This window comes from Palaemon carinicauda, chromosome 8 (genome assembly GCF_036898095.1).
Source record: "Palaemon carinicauda isolate YSFRI2023 chromosome 8, ASM3689809v2, whole genome shotgun sequence".
Lineage (NCBI taxonomy): Eukaryota > Metazoa > Arthropoda > Malacostraca > Decapoda > Palaemonidae > Palaemon > Palaemon carinicauda.
This window is the reverse complement of record NC_090732.1, coordinates 711,780-735,149: the sequence shown is the minus strand read 5'-3', so window position 1 is coordinate 735,149 and position 23,370 is coordinate 711,780. Positions and strand designations below refer to the sequence as shown.

Sequence of the window (23,370 nt, the reverse complement as noted above, 5' to 3'; positions counted from 1 at the left end):
TTCAATTTAGATTTCCACAAGTAACTGTTCCTCTTCTACTCACATTTTCACAAGTAAATGTTCCTCTTCTACTCAGATTTCCACAAGTAACTGTTCCCCTTCTACTCAGATTTCCACAAGTAACTGTTCCCCTTCTATTCAGATTTCCACAAGTAACTGTTCCCCTTCTATTCAGATTTCCACAAGTAACTGTTTCCCTTCTATTCAGATTTCCACAAGTAACTGTTCCCCTTCTATTCAGATTTCCACAAGTAACTGTTCCTCTTCTACTCAGAATCCCACAAACAACTTTTCCTCATTGAGATTTACACATGTAACTGCTCATTTTCTGTTGAAATATCCACAAGTAACTTAGTCCGTATTTTGTGTAAATTTCTGCAAATAACTGTTCATCTGTTGATATTTCCACAAGGTACTATACATTATCTGTTAAATCTTCAGAAGTAATTATCTATCTTCTGTTCAAATTTTCATAAGTATCTTCTGTTCAAATACCCCCGACTATACGTCTATATTATGTTGAAAATTGTAAAAGTAGCTGTCCACCTTCAATTGAAATTTCCACAATTAACTCCACTTTCAATGGTGTCTAAGCTGAATGGGTCTTCGTCGTACGAGGTTTAATTTTCATACAGTTCTTTAATTTTGTCAGTCATTCCAGGAATACATTCCTTTCTGCAGCCTCTGGGTATATTCTGTTGAGCTGTTTTCCATACTAATGTAGTTTGAAAAATTCATCCTAATGACTTATTTTAGGTGGTATGATGTCAATGTGTTGTTGATTCGTTTCAGTAAAGGATGTCCAATCTGCTTTCCTCAATTCAAATATTTTGAGATGTTTTGATTTATTTCCGGTTTCCTTCTAAATTTCCTTTTCATCTTCCGTTTTCTATTTGGTATCGTCTATTCAGGGCAATTCTTTTCGTCCCTTCTGCACGCGACACTACTGAACGCAAGACCTAAAGAAGAAAAATAATGTTAAGAATGAAAACAAGGCCATAAATGAGAGAGAGAGAGAGAGAGAGAGAGAGAGAGAGAGAGAGAGAGAGAGAGAGAGAGAGAGAGAGAGAGAGAGAGATTTGGAGTTTCTTTAAAGTACATAGGATTAATCAGATGCTATTTCTAGGTCAGACACGAAGGGAAAAATATTCAGGTGCCTCCCTTCCAACAAGCCTTCCTCCAAAGGAAGCCTAACCATTCTACACTCCTCTTAAGCCACGAATTAAAAGCAGATTCGATTTTATACAGTAAGTTGTTCCAATAAGCGAAAAAAATAAATAAACAAATGTAGTAGATTTATACTAACCTAACCTATGAGATAACTTGGTGGGATTCCTCAACATTTTCACCGAAGCATTTGCTATTGAGCCCAATCCTAGAGTAGGCCTGCATAGGTTTGTTAGTTCCTCGTATGAGCTGCTACGACTTGTAGCCGCTTGTTGGGCCTCTTATAAATGGTACTTGCAGTGGCAACATTAGCTCCTGCTGTGTCAAAAAAGTTTGTGCTTCTCTACATGTGTCAGACATCTGCGCTGTTCTTGTTAGTCTCGCAACCATTGCTTGTTACTTGTGGTGATGTGTCCTTTTGACGAATGAGCCAACTGCTGAAAAAAATAAACGTCAATTGAAAATCGTAAACCAATGTAACATATAATACAACCGAATTTTACTTTACATCTATACAACCACCAACAATTTGTCATTGTTAAACACAATTAGCAACATTCAAGTGACCTCTACAAATGAGTAAAAACCAATTCTGAATCATTCTAATAGGAACACTTGTTATAAAGGGCAAATGTCCTCCACTAATTGTGATTTAAGGATAACTGTCCTACCACTAAATGAAAGAAAGAAATAGATGATGGAATTGAGATTTATAGATTTAGAAACCATATATTAGAGGGCTGGATATGGACAAGGATATCCTTATCATGAAAGCAGACTTCGTAGTGAAATACATAAATAATGCTTGTAATTCTTACAGATTCTTACAGACGTTTTCCTGGAAGAGGCCCTAGGGGGCCTGTGGCTCCAGTATGGTAGCCAGGACACTATGTGGGTGGTGGTGGCACGTGGTGTTTATCTGAGCTTTATAATTGAATTTTTGATCCTGTGTTTTCCAAAATTTATCAAGTCTTGACTCGAATTGTGTCACTGTCTCTGAGTGTACCACCTCGTCCGGCAAATTGTTCCAAACGTTTACCACATTTGGTTAATACGGAAGGTATATTTTTACTATCAAAATTAGGTAAACCAGAGGGATGGGATATTAGAATGGAATTGTTGAGGAATCTGAACAAGCTTGGGGAATCCATGAGACACACCATGAAACTGAGAGAGGGGTTTAAAAGATCCCAATAAGTTACTCAGGCATTAGTTTAAATGTACAAAGTTACTCAGGCATTAGTTTAAATGTACAAAGTGGAAAAAATAAAAATAAAGATTCTTATTGTTTTTTATCTATTTCACTGAAAAGTTTAAATCATATAAGCTTAAAAGTTTTGCAATTATCTTTTAGTTAAGAGAGTCCCTGTAGGACTAAACGTGTCTTGTGGAGTGAGTAGTTAGGAATGGGGGATTGAGAATTTTCTTATTGTAGTTATAATTACACCTAACATTACAGGCAATGAAGGTTTAAATAGATTCTAGTGTAATTCTTACTTTATTTCACAAGCTTACTTCAAATTTCAATTAGGATTGAATATTTTAAATAGCATTAAGCATTGCAGCTTTGCAAAAACACGAAGATATTTTTTAAAAAAAGATATCTATATAGAAAGGTGACTATCTCAAGTGTTTGCTATCAAATCTTAACTGTAAAGAATATTTGTAAAAAAAAAAAAAAAAAAAAAAAAAAAAAAAAAAAAAAAAAAAAAAAAAAATATTTGTAAAAAAAAAAAAAATTATTTTCAGTATTTGCTCTACAATTGCTCGATATTTTTTTTAAATCAAATGAATGCAGCACTTTCGATTCTTGGCCCGGGGGAGGGGGGATAGATGGGCTCAAGCAAGAAATTGGGTACTTAGCTGTTAACTGACCGTTTCGGGTTTTAGCTAGGGAAAGCTCTGAAAATTACGAAGTGCCACTTGGGAACCTCACAAAATTACGAAGTGCCACTTGGGAACCTCACAAAATTACGAAGTGTCACTTGGGAACCTCCCCAAATTACACAGTGCCAATAATAAAACCTATGTAAATTATGAAGTACCACTGGAGAAACCTCTGCAAATGACAAAGCACCACTAGAAAAACCTTTGAAATTACAAAGGGCCACTTAGGAACCTCACCAAATTACGAAGTGCCAGAAGGAAAACATACTGTAAATTACTAAGTGCCACAAGGGAAACCTCTGTAAATTACAAAGTACCACTAGGAAAACCTATGTAAGTTATAAAGTGCCACTAGGAAAACCTCTGCAGATTATGGAGTGCCACTTGGTAACCTCACCAAATTGTGAAGTGCCACTAGGAAAACCTCTAAAAATTATGAAATGCCACTTGGTAAACTTTTGAAAATTACGAAGTGCCACTTGGGAACCTCACCAAATTACGAAGTGCCACTTGGGAACCTCACCAAATTACGAAGTGCCACTAGGGATATCTCTGCAAATTACAAAGAGCCACTAGGAAAACCTCTGAAAATTATGAAATGCCTCTTGAAAAACCTTGGAAAATTACGAAGTGCCACTTGGGAATCTCACACCAAATTGTGAAGTGCCACTAGGAAAACCTATGAAAATTATGAAACGCCACTTGGAAAACCTTTGAAAATTATGATGTGCCACTTGGAAACCTCTCCAAATTACGAAGTGCCACTAGGGATATCTCTGCAAATTACAAAGAGCCACTAGGAAAACCTCTGAAAATTATGAAATGCCTCTTGAAAAACCTTGGAAAATTACGAAGTGCCACTTGGGAATCTCACACCAAATTGTGAAGTGCCACTAGGAAAACCTATGAAAATTATGAAACGCCACTTGGAAAACCTTTGAAAATTATGATGTGCCACTTGGAAACCTCTCCAAATTACTAAGTGTCACTAGGGAAATCTCTGCAAATTACAAAGTGCCACAAGGAAAACCTCTGAAAATTATGAAATGCCCCTTGGAAAATCTTTGAAAATTAGGTGCCACTTGGGAACCTCACCAAATTATGAAGTGCCACTTGGGAACCTCACCAAATTACGAAGTGCCACTTGGGGAATCTCTGCAAATTACAAAGTGCCACTAGGAAAACCTATGAAAATTATGAAATGCCACTTGGAAAACCTTTGAAAATTACGAAGTGCCACTTGGGAATCTCACACCAAATTGTGAAGTGCCACTAGGAAAACCTATGAAAATTATGAAACGCCACTTGGAAAACCTTTGAAAATTATGATGTGCCACTTGGAAACCTCTCCAAATTACGAAGTGTCACTAGGGAAATCTCTGCAAATTACAAAGTGCCACAAGGAAAACCTCTGAAAATTATGAAGTGCCACTTGGGAACCTCACCAAATTGTGAAATGCCACTTGGAAAACCTTTGAAAATTATGAAATGCCACTTGGAAAACCTTTGAAAATTATGATATGCCACTTGGGAACCTCACCAAATTACGAAGTGCCACTTGGGAACCTCACCAAATTGTGAAATGCCACTTGGAAAACCTTTGAAAATTATGAAATGCCACTTGGAAAACCTTTGAAAATTATGATGTGCCACTTGGGAACCTCACCAAATTACGAAGTGCCACTTGGGATCCTCACCAAATTACGAAGTGCCACTTGGGAACCTCACCAAATTGTGAAATGGCACTTGGAAAACCTTTGAAAATTATGATGTGCCACTTGGAAACCTCTCCAAATTACGAAGTGTCACTAGGGAAATCTCTGCAAATTACAAAGTGCCACAAGGAAAACCTCTGAAAATTATGAAATGCCCCTTGGAAAATCTTTGAAAATTATGAAATGCCCCTTGGAAAATCTTTGAAAATTATGAAATGCCCCTTGGAAAATCTTTGAAAATTATGAAATGCCCCTTGGAAAATCTTTGAAAATTATGAAATGCCCCTTGGAAAATCTTTGAAAATTATGAAATGCCCCTTGGAAAATCTTTGAAAATTAGGTGCCACTTGGGAACCTCATCAAATTATGAAGTGCCACTTGGGGAATCTCTGCAAATTACGAAGTGCCACTAGGAAAACCTATGAAAATTATGAAATGCCACTTGGAAAACCTTTGAAAATTACGAAGTGCCACTTGGGAATCTCACACCAAATTGTGAAGTGCCACTAGGAAAACCTATGAAAATTATGAAACGCCACTTGGAAAACCTTTGAAAATTATGATGTGCCACTTGGAAACCTCTCCAAATTACGAAGTGTCACTTGGGAAATCTCTGCAAATTACAAAGTGCCACAAGGAAAACCTCTGAAAATTATGAAGTGCCACTTGGGAACCTCACCAAATTGTGAAATGGCACTTGGAAAACCTCTGAAAATTATGAAATGCCACTTGGAAAACCTTTGAAAATTATGATGTGCCACTTGGGAACCTCACCAAATTGTGAAATGGCACTTGGAAAACCTTTGAAAATTATGAAATGCCACTTGGAAAACCTTTGAAAATTATGATGTGCCACTTGGGAACCTCACCAAATTACGAAGTGCCACTTGGGAACCTCACCAAATTATGAAGTGCCACTTGGGAACCTCACCAAATTGTGAAATGCCACTTGGAAAACCTTTGAAAATTATGAAATGCCACTTGGAAAACCTTTGAAAATTATGATGTGCCACTTGGGAACCTCACCAAATTACGAAGTGCCACTTGGGAACCTCACCAAATTACGAAGTGCCACTTGGGAACCTCACCAAATTACGAAGTGCCACTTGGGAACCTCACCAAATTATGAAGTGCCACTTGGGAACCTCACCAAATTGTGAAATGCCACTTGGAAAACCTTTGAAAATTATGAAATGCCACTCGGAAAACCTTTGAAAATTATGATGTGCCACTTGGGAACCTCACCAAATTACAAAGTGCCACTTGGGAACCTCACCAAATTACAAAGTGCCACTAGGGAAATCTCTGCAAATTACAAAGTGCCACTTGGAAAACCTCTGTTAATTATGAAGAGCCACTCGGAAAATCTTTGAAAATTACAAAGTGCCATTTGAGAACCTCACCAAATTACAAAGTGCCACTAGTAAAACTTTGTAAAGATATGAATGCAACTTGGAAAACCTCTGAAAATTACCCAACACCACCTGGGAAACTTGTGTATATTTCAAAGTACCATTTGTAAAACCTCAGTAAATTGTGAAGTGCGACTAGGAAAACCTCTTCAAATTACGAAGTGCCACATTGGGAAACCTCTACAAATTATGAAGTGCCACTTGGAAAATCTCTGTAAATTACAAAGTGTCACTTAGGAAACCTCAGCATATCACCTAACACCACATGGGAAACCTCTGCAAATTGTGAATTGCTGTTTGGGAAACCTTTTTATATTACATAACACCATTTGAAAAACACCTGAAAATTGCGAAGTAATAATTAGGAAACCTCTGCAAATTACAAAGTGCCACTTGGGAAACTTCTGAAAATTACGTAGTGCCACTGGGAAATCTATGCATATTACTAAGTGCCTCTTGGAAAACCTATGCACATTACCTACCACCACATAGGAAACCTCTGCAAAATATGAAATGCCATATGAAAAATCTTCGAAAATTACGAAATGCCACAAGAGAAACTAATGCAAATCTCTTACGGTGAACAAAACGAAAACTGAGGACACCGGCACCTTGCTTACTTTTTTTTTACTTTTAGAGGTTTATTTCTCGCCCTCCATCAAACACTAAAGGTCTGTTCAGGCGGGCCTTGGTGTATGAAAAAAATAATTCCTTTCCAGTTAATATTTTGCTCTGTATCGTTATAAGTTATTTCGCTAGCATTTGTATTCAGGCTTAATAGTTTTCAGGTCACTATTATAACCCTTTCTAAGAAGATAAGTCTTCAGGTTTTTCTTGAAGGCTAAACTTTTAACATTTAGTGAACTGCAATTGCTAAAATATAAAATATAAACTATCCTGGAAATCATAAACCCAAGACTGATCTCCCAAATGATTGCTCAAGAAAATTTGAATAAATGACCCAGGAAAATGCCCTTCATAATGGCTGAGACACTAACTACCGTCGAATAGTTGCAAGAACTATGTACTGTAGGCTAGTTTCAATGATTGAAGCCGGTCAAATTGCTAATCATTAAAAGGCCTACTATACATAAGGTACGAAATAAACAGTTTATATTCGTAAATTATATTTTTTTTATTATTATTATCCCTACATTTTCCTTAATTATCGATCGATAATGTCATATAACCTCCTGACACCTTCAATATATTTCCTTTTACACAACAGGAATTTCATCTACGGAATTATACTTTACTGGCGAGTAACATTAAAGACACAGAAACTTATTCTGTTTGCAAAAACTTATAACCTGTTTGTATCGAAAGTATTCCCTTACCTTTCTTCAGAGAAATTCTTAGGTGTTGACACAACAAAGTTCTAACTCAGAATGAAGAGCAAAGACAGTCACAATTCCCAATATGTTCCAATGATGTATTAAACTTCCGTTGTCCAAGTTTTTACTTAGTTTGATTCGTAAATACTGTTCGCCTAATTAATACTAAATTGGATCAAAATGAACGAAAATAAAAGGATGAAAAAGCGGTTTGTGTTTTATTTCTCCTTTTTTAAAGACTTTGATATAGGCCTACTCTTTGGGAAGGGGTTGAGGTGGGTGGGGGGCGGGTAGTTAAAAAAAACGTTCTCCTAATTAATACTAAATTGGATAAAAATGAACGAAAATAAAAGGATGAAAAAGCGGTGTGTGTTTTATTTTTACTTTTTTAAAGACTTTGATATACTTTTTGGGAAGGGTTTGAGGGGGTTGGGTGGTAAGTTTTAACAAAGACTATATACTGAAGTTTTAGAGTATTTTCTTATGTGGAGGTGGTTGTATAATGGGCGACAGAGGTGAAGAAGAACTTTATCTAGAGCTGTAAACTACTTTGCTTACTTTTTACTTTGACGGCTGTTTTTCCGGTCCTATGCAGCAGGGGAACCCTACTCTCTACAGGACCTCCACTGTCTTTTTATCTTGTTCTTTCAAATATCAACTGGATATTTGGTCATTCACAAATTTAATCGTTTTTATTTATGAAATGAATATATAAATCACCGTGTAGTGTGTGCTTAGGTATTCATTGTCAGAAATCCTTTTTATATAAATATTCCACCATGTTCTGTCATTGGTGAGGTCAAAGGTTAGCTGAAATCTTTAGTATAGGCCAGGGGTTCTCAACCTTCTTGGCCCATGCACCCCTTTCACCATTTGTAATGGTGTCATTCCCCCCCCCACCCCTTACACACACACCTGCCGTCTTATCCAAGATTGTCTGTCTCAAAAAGTACTGTAAATAATATTCAAATATTACTAAAAATCCTTTTATTTTCTTTCAAAAAATATTATACATTTACAGCTTTACATGGACTATTTTTATAATGGAATGTTACAAATTATATGCAAATTGAAAATATCGATGGATATATAAAACTTGAATAAAAGAAAAATATTTTTTTTCTAAATTTATAAGAACTACTTAACAGGCCAAACTAAAGCTAATGCAATAAACAAAAAGTTCGATAGGGTAAGAAGATATTATAAATCTGTAATTATTTTCTTCAGTAAACAAAAAGTTCCATAGGGTAACAAGATATTATAAATCTGTAATTATTTTCTTCAGAAGATTACAGTTAAACGATTGACGAAACCTGTGATTGTTTTTTCTTAGCCAGTTCTGGGATACGCGGATGAGTGCTTGAAAGGGCACTATGCAGGTCATTTTCTACCTGTAATCTACTGCGCTGCTTTATTTTAATTTGTAATAGAGTTGAAAAGCCAGACTCACAAAGATATGTGGATACAAACGGATAGCCATTTCTGCCACTTTTGGGTAGGAATCGCACATCAGAGGACAAAATTCTGTTAATGATTTCTCATCGAACATATCTCTTACACCCGATCAGTTTTTAAATGCAAAATCTCATCTTGACAATCCTCAGGAACTTTTTCAACTGACAGTTTGAATGGGTTTCTGACTAAATCCGATTCATCATCACTAAGTTCGGGAAAATGTCGTTTTAATTCATTTTCCCGTGCTGGCAAATGCTGAAGAATTTATTTTTTTTCAAATTGTGGAAGCACCTTGTCTTTACTACAAACATCAAGAATGGATGACAAAACTAACATTGCAACATTTTCTGCATTTACCCTTCTCTTCCAATTTTCAAGCTTGGTTATGAAAGCTCTCAAGGCATCTATGAATTTTATAATGTTTGTATTCCTTCCCTGCATCTGAAGATTCAGTTTATTCAGTTGCTCAAATATATCAACCACATAGGCAAGACGCATGATCCATTCCTCATCACTTAGCCAGGAAGGAAATTCTGTTTTACCTTGCACTTCAAAAAACAATTTGAGCTCATTTCTAAACTCAAATACTCGCCCAGTTACATTTCCTCTTGACAGCCAACGAACATGTGTGTGAAAAAGAAGCGAATGATAGGTTGCATCCACATCAGTACATAACTGCTTGAAAAGTCGTGAGTTGAGTGCCCCTCCTTTGAGGAAATTTACAATTTTAATTGTTTGATCCAAAACCTTCTCTAGCGAAGCGGGAAGTGTTTTTGAGGCTAGTGCCTGACAATGGATCATACAATGAATGCCTTTCACTTTTGGAGCTCTTCACACATACTTGGAATCCTGATTTTGTCCCTAACATAGCTGGTGCTCCATCTGTACAACACCCACTGATATTATCACACGAAATATTTTCTGATTCAAAAAAAAAGATGAAACCTTCTTCAAAATATCAGAGGCGTTGGTAGTTAGTTCAAGAGGACAAAAGAGAAACTCCTCTTTAAATGAACCTGAGTGAACATACCTTGCAAACACCATCAACTGGGAACATGATGCCACATCAGTTGATTCATCAAGCTGAATTGAAAATAAGCCAAATGTTGAAGACTTGATTTCCTGAACAACTTGATCCTTGATGTCAGTGGCCATATCACTTATGCTCCTTTGAACAGTACTGTTTGATAATGGAACCTGTGCAATTTTTTTCTTCATTTCATTTCCCAACACAATTTCCACCATTTTGAGAGCGGAAGGCTTGATCAAATTTTCCCAATTGTATGGTTTTTTTTTCTGCTTTGATATTTAAAGTGCTACGACATAGGAAGCTTCAGTGATTTTATGGTTTTTCTCTTTAAAATCTTCTGTTGAAACAATCCTTATCTTTTGCAAGCATTCCCATGGCGTTCAAAAAAGTTTTTGTTCTTGTCCATGTGATGAGGATGAACATTTTGCAAATGTTGCCTCATCTTTGCTGGTTTCATAGAATCATTTGTCAAAGCTTTACTACAAATAAAACATTGGGGCCTTTCTTCTCCATTGATGATGATGGATGTGAACCATATTCAATATAGGAATGATCGTACTTTCTTTTTTTGATACTCATAATGGGCTCCGAATTCAGTAAATAAAAACAAGAAAAGGTAAAACTATTAATTGGTTATTTTTTACATACAAAATGTGATATATTTATCCATTGTTTATTTAATCAGCAACATGACTGACATTAAGAAGTAAATAATGACAGTGAAGCACAAAAAGAATGTGTAGAATACACAAATATTGGAGATTATGGTCCATGTTAATATCACAAAAACTAGACTAAAGAAGCAGTCACCATTTTGAGTGCAAGACCAAAAAAAGAAAAAAGAAAAAAAAAACAGAGGCGCTAATAAAGAAAAAATGGTAAAACGGGATTTTTGGCTTTTGGGATTTTGGTACTCTTCTGAAAATATATAGAATATAAAAAAATAAAAAAAATAAATATATAAAAATCTTTAAAGATAAAAATACTGCCCTGATAAACATAAAATTTAATTTGATAAAAAATTATATAGTTTATATTATTTTGTTGGGTTTTTAACTCTAAATAATTATATATATATATATATATATATATATATATATATATATATATATATATATAAATTTATATATATATATATATATATATATATATATATATATATATATATATTTATATATACATATATACATATATATATATACATATATACATATATATATATATATATATATATATATATATATATATATATATACATATATATATATATATATATAATATATATATATATATATATATATATATATATATATATATATATATATTCCAAAATCCCCATTTACCGAAAAAATAACATTTGAAATGATAATAAAAACTAAAAACAAAACACGGACACATGCATGCAGGGTCATTGGAAGAAACAAATTTATTGTACTTAGTCTTGAAGATACAATCTTGTAAATAAGGTTCATTCAGACACATACTGATGACAATTCGCGTCTGAAATTAGCTTCTCAGTTATGTATAGTCCCAGGAGTTCCCAACCTTGGGGTTGCCAAGTTATTTTCTTGGGGCCTACTTAATTCCCTAAAGATCTGTCTCTTCCTCAGTACCTTTTACAATCCTAGGATTAACTTGGGTGGTCACTTGTTTAATCCCTGGGCCAGCACAGGATATAATCCCAGCCCACTTGACAGGCCAGATACGCCAAAGCCTATAATTGCTCTCCTCACCCATAAACTAACTTTGGTCACAATTCACCCCCTGAAAACCCAAAATTCACCCCTGGGGATGAATTTCACCCCCATTGAGAACCTCTGGTATAGGCCTACTCTTCTGTATCCGAAATCGTGGATAGATAAACCAAATATAATAAATGTAATAAAGATTATATACGATAACTGTACAAGGAAACTGGTTATTTTTAACCATTTTGATCTCGAGAAAATTCGTTTAATAAAATAAATGGATTTCAAGCATAAACTGGATCCAAAAATACAAATTGACTACAAAATCTTGGTTACGAGTTCCAAGTGAAAGTACTCAATTTATCATATATAAGTGTAAAATTCTCATTAATTTCGTAGCTTCCTTTCTCAGATCAAGAAACTTAAATCATTATCCAGGTAACAAACGTCTTCTCTTCCACAAGGTAGATGAAAAAAAAATAAACTCAAACTACACGTGCATGTTTTTTATATGTTATATACCCAGAATTTGTTTTTTCAAGATCAAGAGATATAAGGAATTTGGCCATAGGGCTTGGTGCTAGGGCCCGGCAGGTCATTCAACGCTCAGGTGTTAAAGGTGATTGGTTTAAATTCCGGTTCCATCGGAATAGATGCTCACCAGAACATCAGCCGGGCAAGCCCAACCCCCCACTGTGGTGCCCTACCACAACAGTAGCCTCCCCAGTAAACAGCTTAAACTCACGGTCCTGGGCGTGGATCGATCTGCTACCATGCGAATGCTAGGCAAACACGTTACCACTGTACTAGCCAGATTGGGCAGTAAAATGAGAAATGGGAACTAAACACGTAATTATTATTATTATTATTATTATTGTTGTTGTTGTTGTTAGCTAAGCTATAACCTTAGTTGGAAAAGCAGGATGCTATAAGCCCAAAGGCTCCAACAGGGAAAATAGCCCAGTGAGGAAAGGAAATAAATAAACTAGAGGAGGAGTAATTACCAATTAAATTAAACATTTACAGTAAAATAAATCTCATATATAAACTACAAAAACTTAATAAAAAAAAAAGAGGAAACGAAGTAAGTTAGTATCCAGAGTGTAACCCCAAGCTAGAGAACTCTATCAAGTGCAGTAAAAGGTTATAAGGAAGTCGCAACTCGGGGCAGACCCTTTTGTAATACATAATGTGCACTGTGCGAGTTTCTCTGGTGGAAATATTAATACTATTGCTACAATTGACAAACAGTAATTGAAAAGTAAAGTAATGTTGTCATTATCCTGATTGAGACTGGTATTTGAACTGAATGACAATCTAATAACATCTAACTCCTGTTTTTTTTATATTGCTATGAACAACAAACTGGTTAAAGGAGTGCATGTGCATGTTCGATCTAAATTTCAAGGTTAGCTAATTCAACCACGAAATTTATTATTATTATTATTATTATTATTATTATTATTATCAGTGTTAAATCCTCGTTATATAAGTACAAGAAGTCAGTAGGAAGGTAGGCCTTGGCCAACAGTGCACCTCAGGCCATTTACTGTAGACATTTTGTCCTAACTACGTCATCTTTTTACTATACCTCTATCTCTATAACCTTCTGTTTAAATAGCCTGCAGTACTCTGTTAATAAGCCATATGATTTAAATAACATAACTGGAATAAAAAAGAATAATAAGTTTTATTACCTAAATAAATCAATTTGTTCAAATTTCTGACTAAGAGCCAAGCGATATCTCTAGAGGTCTTCCATCAATTAAATAGAGAGAGAGAGAGAGAGAGAGAGAGAGAGAGAGAGAGAGAGAGAGAGAGAGAGAGAGAGAGAGAGAGAGTCCGAAGTAGGTTACATACAGTATATCAAAAGGTGAATACTCCACCTAACAGAAAGGCCTTTCTGTTTTATTTCCTACCTCATAATCTCCAAGTCAAATTAAATACATTTAGTCCATTTATTGCATTACCTTATATTTTAGGTCTGATATTTTCTAAAAAAAAAATAGAGACTTAAGTTCCAAACCTTTTTTTTTTTTTTTTTATTTACCTTAAATCTTACTTTTCCATTCTTGTATAAGCCAATTTACAAATTATATTTTTTAACACTGAATTGTTTCTCATGGCTTGGTGCCATAAATTCATAAGTTCAATGTAATACTGCTTCACTCGATTTTCTCAACTCTTTTACAGGATAAAAAATGTAGGAGCTTTTGAATCCAATCTAATATTAGAAGCCAAAGGTTTAGTGGGTTGATGAATTTTGGGTTTTCTGGCATCCTGGTCCTTTAGATCATTAGGGATTCATGTTTAAAGGTTTAAAGGCTACTCATGAATGGCGGAGGCAAAGGACAGTGACATTGCCCTATCAAGCAGGACAATGCCCTAGAGGCTGACCATATACACATATGATCAGTGCCCAAGCCCCTCTCCAATCAAGCTGGGACCAAGGAGAGCCAGGCAATCGCTGCTGTTGACTCAGCAGATAGACCTATAGGCTCCCCCAAACTAACAACCCCCCTCCCCCGCCATCCTTAGCTCACAAGGCTGGTGAGGTTGCAGCAACCAAAGAAACTAACGAGTTTGAGAGGGACTCGAACCCCAGTCTGGCGTTCACCAGTCAGGGACGTTACCACATCGGCCACCACAACCTCTAGTCATTTTAACTTTCGGTAAAAGTTCCAAACCAAAACTATACAAGAAAAGTAGGATCATTTATCATAAAGAAAAGTAAAAAAAAAAAAAAATTACTTAGATTCAAATTCATTAAAACCAATATTAACTTTGAAATAAATTTCCCTAGTTTTTCACGAACATGACTCCCAGTGTAAAGGACCATGAGAACTCTTTCCTGCATTCATTTTATTATTATTACTTGCTAAACTATAACCCTAGTTAGAAATGCAGGATGCTATAAGCCCAGGGGACATAACAGGAAAAAATACCCCCGTAAAGAAAGGAAAAATGGAAAAATAAAATAATTTGAGAACGGTAACATTAAGATATATATTTTCTATATAAACTATAAAAACTTTAACAAAACAAGAGGGAGAAAATTTAGATAGAATAGTATGCTATTATTACGGTAAGATTCTACATGCTGGGTTGCCCAACTATTTGTCTACAAAATGCTGTGAGTAGTACACAAATGTATGTACATAACCTAAGTACAGTACTTAATTTTTCAATACACTGTCTACTCTTTCTAATATCAATTGCCATTTATCAGCTGCACTTTATAACGATAGCAAACTGTCCTACAACTGTACCAAGAATTCCTACATCAATTCCTGCATTATAGAAGAAAATTATCTTTTTTATTTAAGGAACTTGACACATTTTTTATTTATTACACAAACAAGTCTTTATCTGAATGTTCTAAAGTCAAATGTTCTTATCTTGGGATTAAAGAGAGAGAGAGAGAGAGAGAGAGAGAGAGAGAGAGAGAGAGAGAGAGAGAGAGAGAGAGAGAGAGAGAGAGAGAGAGAGAGAGGGGGGGACATTACACTTCACTATGGGTAGGCTATGGTTCAAACCAAATGACATGCTATATATGCCAAAATAAGTTCACCTTGTAGTCATAAGTTGCTAATACCTGAACCATTATACACAACTCCTTCATTGATAATTCCCACTAAAACTTTTTGTGAGGAAGTATTTCTGATTTTATAGATACTAGACTAGATACTTTAATAGCTGGGTTAGTAATATTTTGCAATTGTGACTCCCTCTCCCACTGAGTAATCCTAAATTGTGTCATTCAAATACCAGGGCCTTCAGGCAAGAGACCCTCTTTGCATCTGCCTAATATTAGCCATCAGGGACTGACATGGATCCTAATAATTTAGTGTTTCCTCAAGTGGGAGAAAGAGTTTGATTACATTTCAATGGATATTACTTCGGTGCTCTTGCAACCTCAGCCTTTTTGCCTAAATGGAAATCATGCCACCCCTCATTATGAAAACCATTTGGCAAACTCTGTTGGCCTTACCTTAAACGTTTAGTTGGCATCTTGAATTACATCATCTCTTACAAAGAAGCTGGCAATCATCCTAGCTTTAACCCCATATGTAGAAGACACATGTAACAATCTATAGCAGCATAAAGTATCAATTCGTTCCGGTTCTGAATGAAGTAGGAAACTAAAACATGATGCTTGGGGAGTCAAAAGCACAGAGTGGACAGTTTTTGGAACCCAGGCACTCACTAACTGTAACAAAACCCAAACCAGGCTGAGCACAGCCTCGTCATCTCTGGTCAAGAACATGACAGATTGAGGAAAAGCTGGTATTTATTCAGTCAGTTAATTAAGGACAGGCTATATCCTAAGTGTTGTGGGCTATTATCTTTGAATAAGTGCAAAGATATTGAAATGATGGTAAAGGCACCCATGCAGATCACAAGAGTGACTAGAATAAAAGAAAAGAAACCTCTTCAAGATTCTGCCAAATAAAACAGTGCTTTTCCAGTTCAGGATGCACTTGCACCAAGCAAGTACAGAACGATCCAATGTGGCATTGCTCAGGTGTTTCTAAAACTCATGGATGCTATTCAAGCAAAGGTAGAATGGGTATTGGAGTCTTCAAACTTGAGGTCCTATTTGTCTCGTTGTTTTTGGCTCCTCTGTAAAATTATTATGAATGGCTACATACCAATCAAAAGACAACTTTTCTATGGATAAAGATCACACGGACTTGGATTTGTCAGGCCTACAGTTAGTAAAGGTCCAAACCCAGAGCATTAAAGAGTAACCAATTTCTTCAACTTTATCAAACATCTATCTTTAGCGTACTCACTTCTTCACACTGGTAGAGTCCTCATGTTTTAGTCATGCATCACCTAAAGGCTTGTCCTTATTATCAACCAAGGATTTTCTAATTGCATATTTTTTATGGAAGATGTAAGTTCTAATTTTAAGGTTACTGTATTTTATATTAACTACATTAGCTACAGTTAAGTTTTCATTTTATGGGTAAGATAAAATTCCTAGATGAGGCTGTTGGGAACTTTACAGCATCCCAATTAGTTAGTGGTATTGTCTGCCTAAGTGAGAAAACCAACACTTCAAAATGGCTGGTGATTCTCAAAGTTAAATATAGTCCTTAGACTGAAACATGCCTGAAAGGAATGACAATTATCAAACGTAAGATAACATGAAGTTACTGGTCTTAAAGACTTGAATATTTTGTTATTGCTTCATTATTATCCACTTTCAAATTAATGTTTGAATCTGGAAATTAACTTTAGAACGCCAATACATCAGGGTGATGGCTGTCCATATGACCAGGAAGATTGGAGTTCATCATATCCTCTGAGGGTTAAATTCTAGTACCTTTAGAATAGTTGGTTGAATCTCTTCCTTCAAAAAAAAAGCAATAGCTAATGAACTTGGGTAACTACTGTATTGAAATACAGTACTATAATCAATTCTATTCTAAAAATTATACTATCCTAAAATCCAGATTATTTTAATGAAATACCACACTTGGAAGGGTAGTGATATAAGATTATCTATTAGTTTAGACAAGACCCAGAACTTTTCTTGCCTCAATTTGTACTTCCCATCATCATAATACTTCAACTAGTTTTTGGGATACCTCTGAATTCTCTTCTGATGCTATGAGAATTGCTCAAGGACAGAAATAAAATCTTTACTGTAACTTCTCTTCAAAAAGTCATGAAAAGAGATAAACAGTCCGGAATATTTCTTTGACTACCATGATCGACAAAAATTATTTACAAAAATTGCAAATTGCAGATCTATTATAAAATCCACTACAGATTTTATTCTACCACAATATGTGAGACTAAAGGGGATTCATTAAGTCACACTTTGTCACTATAACACAGGTTCTCTGAGACTGAAGGTCCTTATACTACACAGGAATAAAAAATTACCCGAACATTTGAATAAAAGCAAGCAAGAATAGAATTGCCACATCATGTGCCACACTAGTTACTTTATCATGTAATAAATTCTTCTGAAAGTTAATGGAGGTAGCAATGCCTATGTTATCAAGGATATCATCCAGCCCTGTATGAGCACTAACAATAAGGCTTTTCAGGAAGAAATAACTTAAAAAAACATTAGCCAAGAAAGATTTCTACCCACAGGAAACAAGTTCTTAACATTAGAACGTACAGTAATGACCTTTGCAAAGACTTGCATAATGCTTAAACTGTACTAGACAGAACACTTCCTATCCCCAATCATTATGAACAATATCTATAAAAGAATGTTAAAATGTCTAGCCAAGTCTCTCAGAATAATAACCTATGTGAGACAGCATGCAATTCATTGACTTTTCCAGCACTTGCCATTACCATGAGGAATAAGAATTCTATTGTTAATTTCTTTAACTCTACATAATTACTTGGTTCAAATAGAGGACCTCTTATGAAACTCATATTATTTTACCAGAGAAATGTTCATGCAAACTTGAGGCCTTTTATCATAACAAATGCGAGTCAATTGGGATCATTCTCTTCCTCATGAGCTTTATCCATAATCTTAATGACCTCTCGGTATTTACTAAAACTTTGTCATGTACCACTGCACTGACTTAAATGTGAAAGGGGCTGAGTGAACTAGTTAATCATACCGCCTTTCTTCACTTGAAAATCTTCCAAATTGAAGACATTCTTCTCATACTTATATCTAACTTTAGCACGAGACTTTTCTCCTCTACTGAATCGAGAATTTCCGTCTTCTGCATCAGATACTGGAGCCTTCATTCTTGCAAATACACGAAAGAGCTGTATTCAGCTTAAAACAAAGGCCCCTAACAGATAAATGTTCTCCCTAAAACATTAATCTAAGAAACCTGGTTACACTTGGATAAATTAGAATATGGAAATAAGCCCATTGGGTTCATGGAGAACATTCTATTGTTCTTCTAGACAGCTGTCAATACTGTATCGGGTACATCTGTTGAGAATATGCACAATCTGAGGGAGTTTGGAGATGTCCAAAACTGGTCTCCAGCCTCCTGGCCCTTTCGCCACTAACAAGAGACAATTGCAAAAACCTGATGACAAATTTATCACTTACTCTGTTGCCTGCTTAGCTATTAACTTCTGAATTTCTCAAAAGCACTCATATCTTGCATGGATTGTTCTTGTATGATGGGAAGGGAACTATAGCGGACGAAAAAGGAGGCAATGACAAGAGGGGCAGCCACTAGGCCACCTGAATGACGATAAGTATCGGTACCTGTTATTATGGGAGAGCCACAACCCTTGACTAAGCACTTCTAGACCTTTAGGAAGACTGTATCTGTACTACAAACTATTGAAACTTTCTAGGAATGCCATACGTGCATTTTATCAGTTATGGATCCAAGTTTTATCAGAAAAAAAAAAGAAATAAAAAAATAGAAAGAAAAAGATGGAGGTAGGTGCCAGTGAGGTCTATTGTTAGGGCCACGAGACCTCTTGAGAGGAAGAATCTTTTACTGGAGGAATGAAATAACAGCAGAACTGAAAGAAAAATTCCTCTTAGAAAAAGACTACATGGAAGCAGAAGAGGGTGAAGGCAAAAAGGATAAAGAATAAGTACGTTGAAGTACAGTAGAGCTTGTCCATATCTACCAAATTGCCTCAAAGTTGAAAGCTGCTTAATGATGCAAGCAATTCTATCATCCTACAACAAAGAACCTAAACTATACATTATTAAAATATGGTTCCAGGAATCTGACAAATTTGGTTAAATGAGTATAAAGTTGTTCCCTAAAAACCAAATGGAAAAATAGGGGTAATTAATACTGAAAACACCATCAGTAACGGCACTGTCCAACCTTCTGATAATTCTAAAGATTGAAGATAGCTCAGGGTTATCAGAGTAATTCTCCACAACTGTAAAATAAATGATCCCCAACATGAAGTTCGCAATACAGAATTTCAAATAGATAGCCAAATCCCCGCAAACCTATGATATTCTTTGACTGGCCAAGATACTTCTGCAGAATGGATTATAGGATTTTCTCACACCATAATAGACAGAAAATATGTTGCCGTGACAAGTACTAAAGCAGAAGCCCTGATCATGTGACTCATATCTTTATTCAAGAACAACGAATGGGAAAGAATAATTAAACTCTTAGCAATGGGTGCCACAATCTCTCTTTATCTCACTCATATTAGTAAAACGAATAAAATAAAGTTTATCAGGGGTATTTTACACTAGAAATATTTTCTTCAATCGTCATACTGTGGTCTGGTTTAAACACATTAAACATGCACAAGCACTGATAGATTTATCTATAAGCTTACATTTTAGCCTTAATCTGAGCCAATGAAAGGAGACCTCTCAGATTTTGTTCAAAGCATTAACTTCTGATTTCACTCCAATCTCAATACATCAAGATAAAAACCTTATTGTCAGTATCGCTCCCAATCTCCATTTATTGAACAACGAGGCAGAAACCAACATAACTTCCCTCTTCCTCCACTTAGAATCTATTTTCCTTTGTTTAATATTTCCACATTTTGAAATATTCCACCTTCCAGCATCAATGAGGACAGTTTACAAACAGTGAAAAGGAGGGAGTATTTAAAGTTTATATAGGAATTATTTGTTTTAGTGTTGTTACTGTTCCTAAAATATTTTATTTTTCCATGTTTCCTTTCCTCACTAGGACAACTTGGGGAGGTTTTCGCTGAACTGACGTCCAGCGATATCCGCCTCCAACTTCCCGACTGAGAAGGTAAGCTGAATATCCTTCCAGTCTTTGTGATCTGTAGGCAGGGCTAGGGAAAGGGGCCTACACTGGAGCTTCCACTGCCTTGATCACCGCCTTGAACCCTTTCTCCGCAAAGGGAAAGGCCATTCTGCTTTTCCGACTAGGGTTGTAGCTTAGCAATTAACAATAATAATCATATTATTGTTCTCTCGTCAGAGATTTTCTGATTATGAGGATAATTAGGATCCAGATGTAGGATAATCAAAGCTGATGGACTGATGAAACCAACTGTATGAAAATAAATTTTGGCCATTCTCACTACCATATATCATAGGGATACAAATGACATCTACAAAACATTATACAGTACATGGAGGAAAAATAGTTTCCATAAAAACAATTCATTGTCTTTCTGAGGTATCAAATAGCCATGGAAGTTCACTGGGATCTTGCAATAACATTTCAATTGAGATTATATTTTTTCTAGTCAATATACAGCCATCACTTTATATTACAAAAACTATTTTGTTTAATAAGTCAAACACTCATTACAATTAACTATATTATTTAAAATAGCATCACTACTTACAATACTGATATTGTTTCCTAAAGTAATCACAGCTTACCATAATTAAATTGCTTGAATATGTTTCAAATATTATATGACAAATATCACAGTACCTTATACTAAAATATGGAAAATACTAGTTACATAAAAATACTGACTTTCTTTTATACTTTACAGTCTTACAGCCTGTTATCTCACTAATCTAGCCTTCTTTGGTTTCACATCTGAAAACTCTTCTATCATTCTTTTTCTCCTAAGCCTTGTGGTGACCCCAAGTAAAGGACTCTGAACTAATGACAAATCATCGACAGCATAGAATTTACTTTTAGTAATTCTCAGTCCTTGCCTTGTAATCCTTCCAAATCGTGAATGAGATAATCGAGATGCTGGACTGTCAACAGTATCGATATCACCTTTGAAACTTTTACTCTTCTCATACACCAAAGATTTATCACACTGTATTTCGTGGGGTTTTTTATCATGGCATGCTATGTGAACCAACTTAAGATTTCCCGTTTCAGTTTGACCTTGACGACATTTGTGTAAAAAAAGTAAGCTATGGAAATAAGAAAGATTGACAAAACTTGATTCTGGTCCCAAAAGGGCTTCTCTCAGGAGAGGTAAAATGCTTCTAGACTTCTCAATTCTGAAAAAATAGAAAATAAAATAAATTAGGCCTGAAAATGACATTTCAAAAGTGGTAAAAGGCATATATATATATATCCTTAACCATAAATTATGAATTGGATGTACAGTACTGAAATGTAAAAACTTTTTTGGGCTCAAGCCATGGCGTCCTGATGGAAGGTTCCTTTTTGGTAGCTTCCTTGGGTATAAGACTACTAAGATATTCCCAGAGAATTTAACTACAGGTTATCACAGAATTCTAACTTCTGGAGCGAGTATCTCAAAGGTTTCCCCTTAAGACATCGTAATACAACAGGGGACGCGCATGTCTGAACGCGCCACATAGCTATCTTCACCCCGAACAGAGTTAATGCTTCGGTGTGTAAGGGCTGAGAATAGCTGGGAGCCGTTCCACAGCTAATCTCACTCGTGGCTACTACTGATACTCGAGACGTAAACAAACGGACGCCATTGCTCTAATGACGTCACGCCCGTCTTCATCCTTTGTTTAGTAGCTGCCCTACTTAGACGGATTTTCCCTGTGTTAACTTTATCGTTTTGCATCTTCGCTATGTCGTTACCTTCAGCCTCGCCTTCTTCTGGAAAGTTGAGTACAAGGTTCCAGTATTGTTTAATTAAGCTCTGGCCGTAAAGTAAATATTACTTTTCGAGATAATTGCTGTTTTGTGGCAGAGCTGTGCCTCTACCGGACCCGCCATTTTATGGCGTCGTTGTTGTTATGCATGTCTTATTTAGTTAGCCACAACAACGTTTTCCGGCATTATATACTAATAGAATACATTAGTTTATTTAGTCTTCATAGCTAGGAACTTTTATATCGTGTTTAGACGCTTTTTTATCGGTCATCGATTGACCTCATACCAGTCGGCTACTATAGCCCCCAGGCCAGGAGCCTACATACAAGTGTTCATGCATGATTTATTAGTGATCCTAGACTAAGTTATGAAGATAGTGGCATTATTTTACAATACTTTTGACAGTGATGCAAATGTTTTCGCCTTCAGGGACCATATAGGGGATAGGCTAGTCAGTGACTCTTTCTAGCCTAACCTAATGTTAGGACCCCTATATGCTTCCTTCATCCCCTGCCTTGGCATTCCCTCTATTTAGCCTTGATTCCTTTTCTGAGTAAAGGGATTAATTGTCTAATAGAGTATATATATCGCCTCTCTGTCCTCCCTAAAGGAATGAACCCCCTTTAGGGTTGCGTCCGAGAGTGAGGTTAGGCTAGCCTACCTCTATGGCTAGGATAGTCTATGACTTTCCTGCGATAGCGATATGTCTTCTTCCTTTCCTAGTTCAGGACTTTTAGCCCTGTTCTAGGTTAGGTTAGGAAGGTTTCTCTGTTCCATGCTGAAACTGTACTCTTGCACCGTTTTAGCTGATCTGCCTGATCTTAGGTTAGGGAGTGTCCTCCCTTTCTTTAGTGGCCGCTCTGGTACAGAAACCCTTCCTGGGAAGACTTCTCTCTTCTCCCTCCCCACCTATCTCTTGTATAGCCTAGCCTATGCTTAGGTTAGTTTATACCCATCTGTCCCCTGTCCTACAACTCCTCCTTAGGGTGGAATAGTAGGGCTACCCGAGCTTCCTTGTGCAGTCCGCTCTGGTACACATACCTTCATAGTGTCCTATAAGGTTAGTTACTAGTATAGTTCTGCATATGGGAGTCTCCCCCCCCCTTGGGTGTTCCCTAGCCCTCCCTTGGGCTACCTTGCTCCCGGTCCCTATTGACCCCTGCTCATGGATGTTAGAGCCTGCCTCTATCATGGGTACACCCCCCCTCAG

The 23,370-nt window shown here is 36.1% G+C and overlaps 2 protein-coding genes and 1 long non-coding RNA gene across 3 annotated transcripts in view; all 3 read right to left on the bottom strand.

The window, feature by feature from the left end:
- Positions 1–695: 695 nt before the first annotated feature.
- Positions 696–7,628, bottom strand: LOC137644802 (uncharacterized). Its single transcript, XR_011045186.1, has 3 exons — positions 7,519–7,628; positions 1,307–1,604; positions 696–959 (listed from the first exon to the last, which is right to left on the bottom strand). It is a non-coding gene; the product is annotated as an uncharacterized lncRNA (long non-coding RNA).
- Positions 7,629–9,069: 1,441 nt separating this feature from the next.
- Positions 9,070–10,215, bottom strand: LOC137644764 (protein FAM200C-like). The gene is made up of 3 exons (XM_068377661.1): positions 9,837–10,215; positions 9,328–9,518; positions 9,070–9,225 (listed from the first exon to the last, which is right to left on the bottom strand). Exons 1-3 carry the CDS (start codon positions 10,213–10,215, stop codon positions 9,070–9,072), a joined length of 726 nt encoding a protein of 241 aa, XP_068233762.1.
- A 10,427-nt stretch (positions 10,216–20,642) lies between these two features.
- The window catches only part of Drep4 (DNA fragmentation factor-related protein 4), a 118,329-nt gene continuing 115,601 nt past the window's right edge, over positions 20,643–23,370 (bottom strand). Inside the window, exon 5 of the mRNA XM_068378393.1 lies at positions 20,643–21,583. Coding sequence (XP_068234494.1) covers positions 21,127–21,583 — 457 coding nt within the window. The 3' untranslated portion in view covers positions 20,643–21,126. The remainder of the gene's footprint in view (positions 21,584–23,370) is intronic.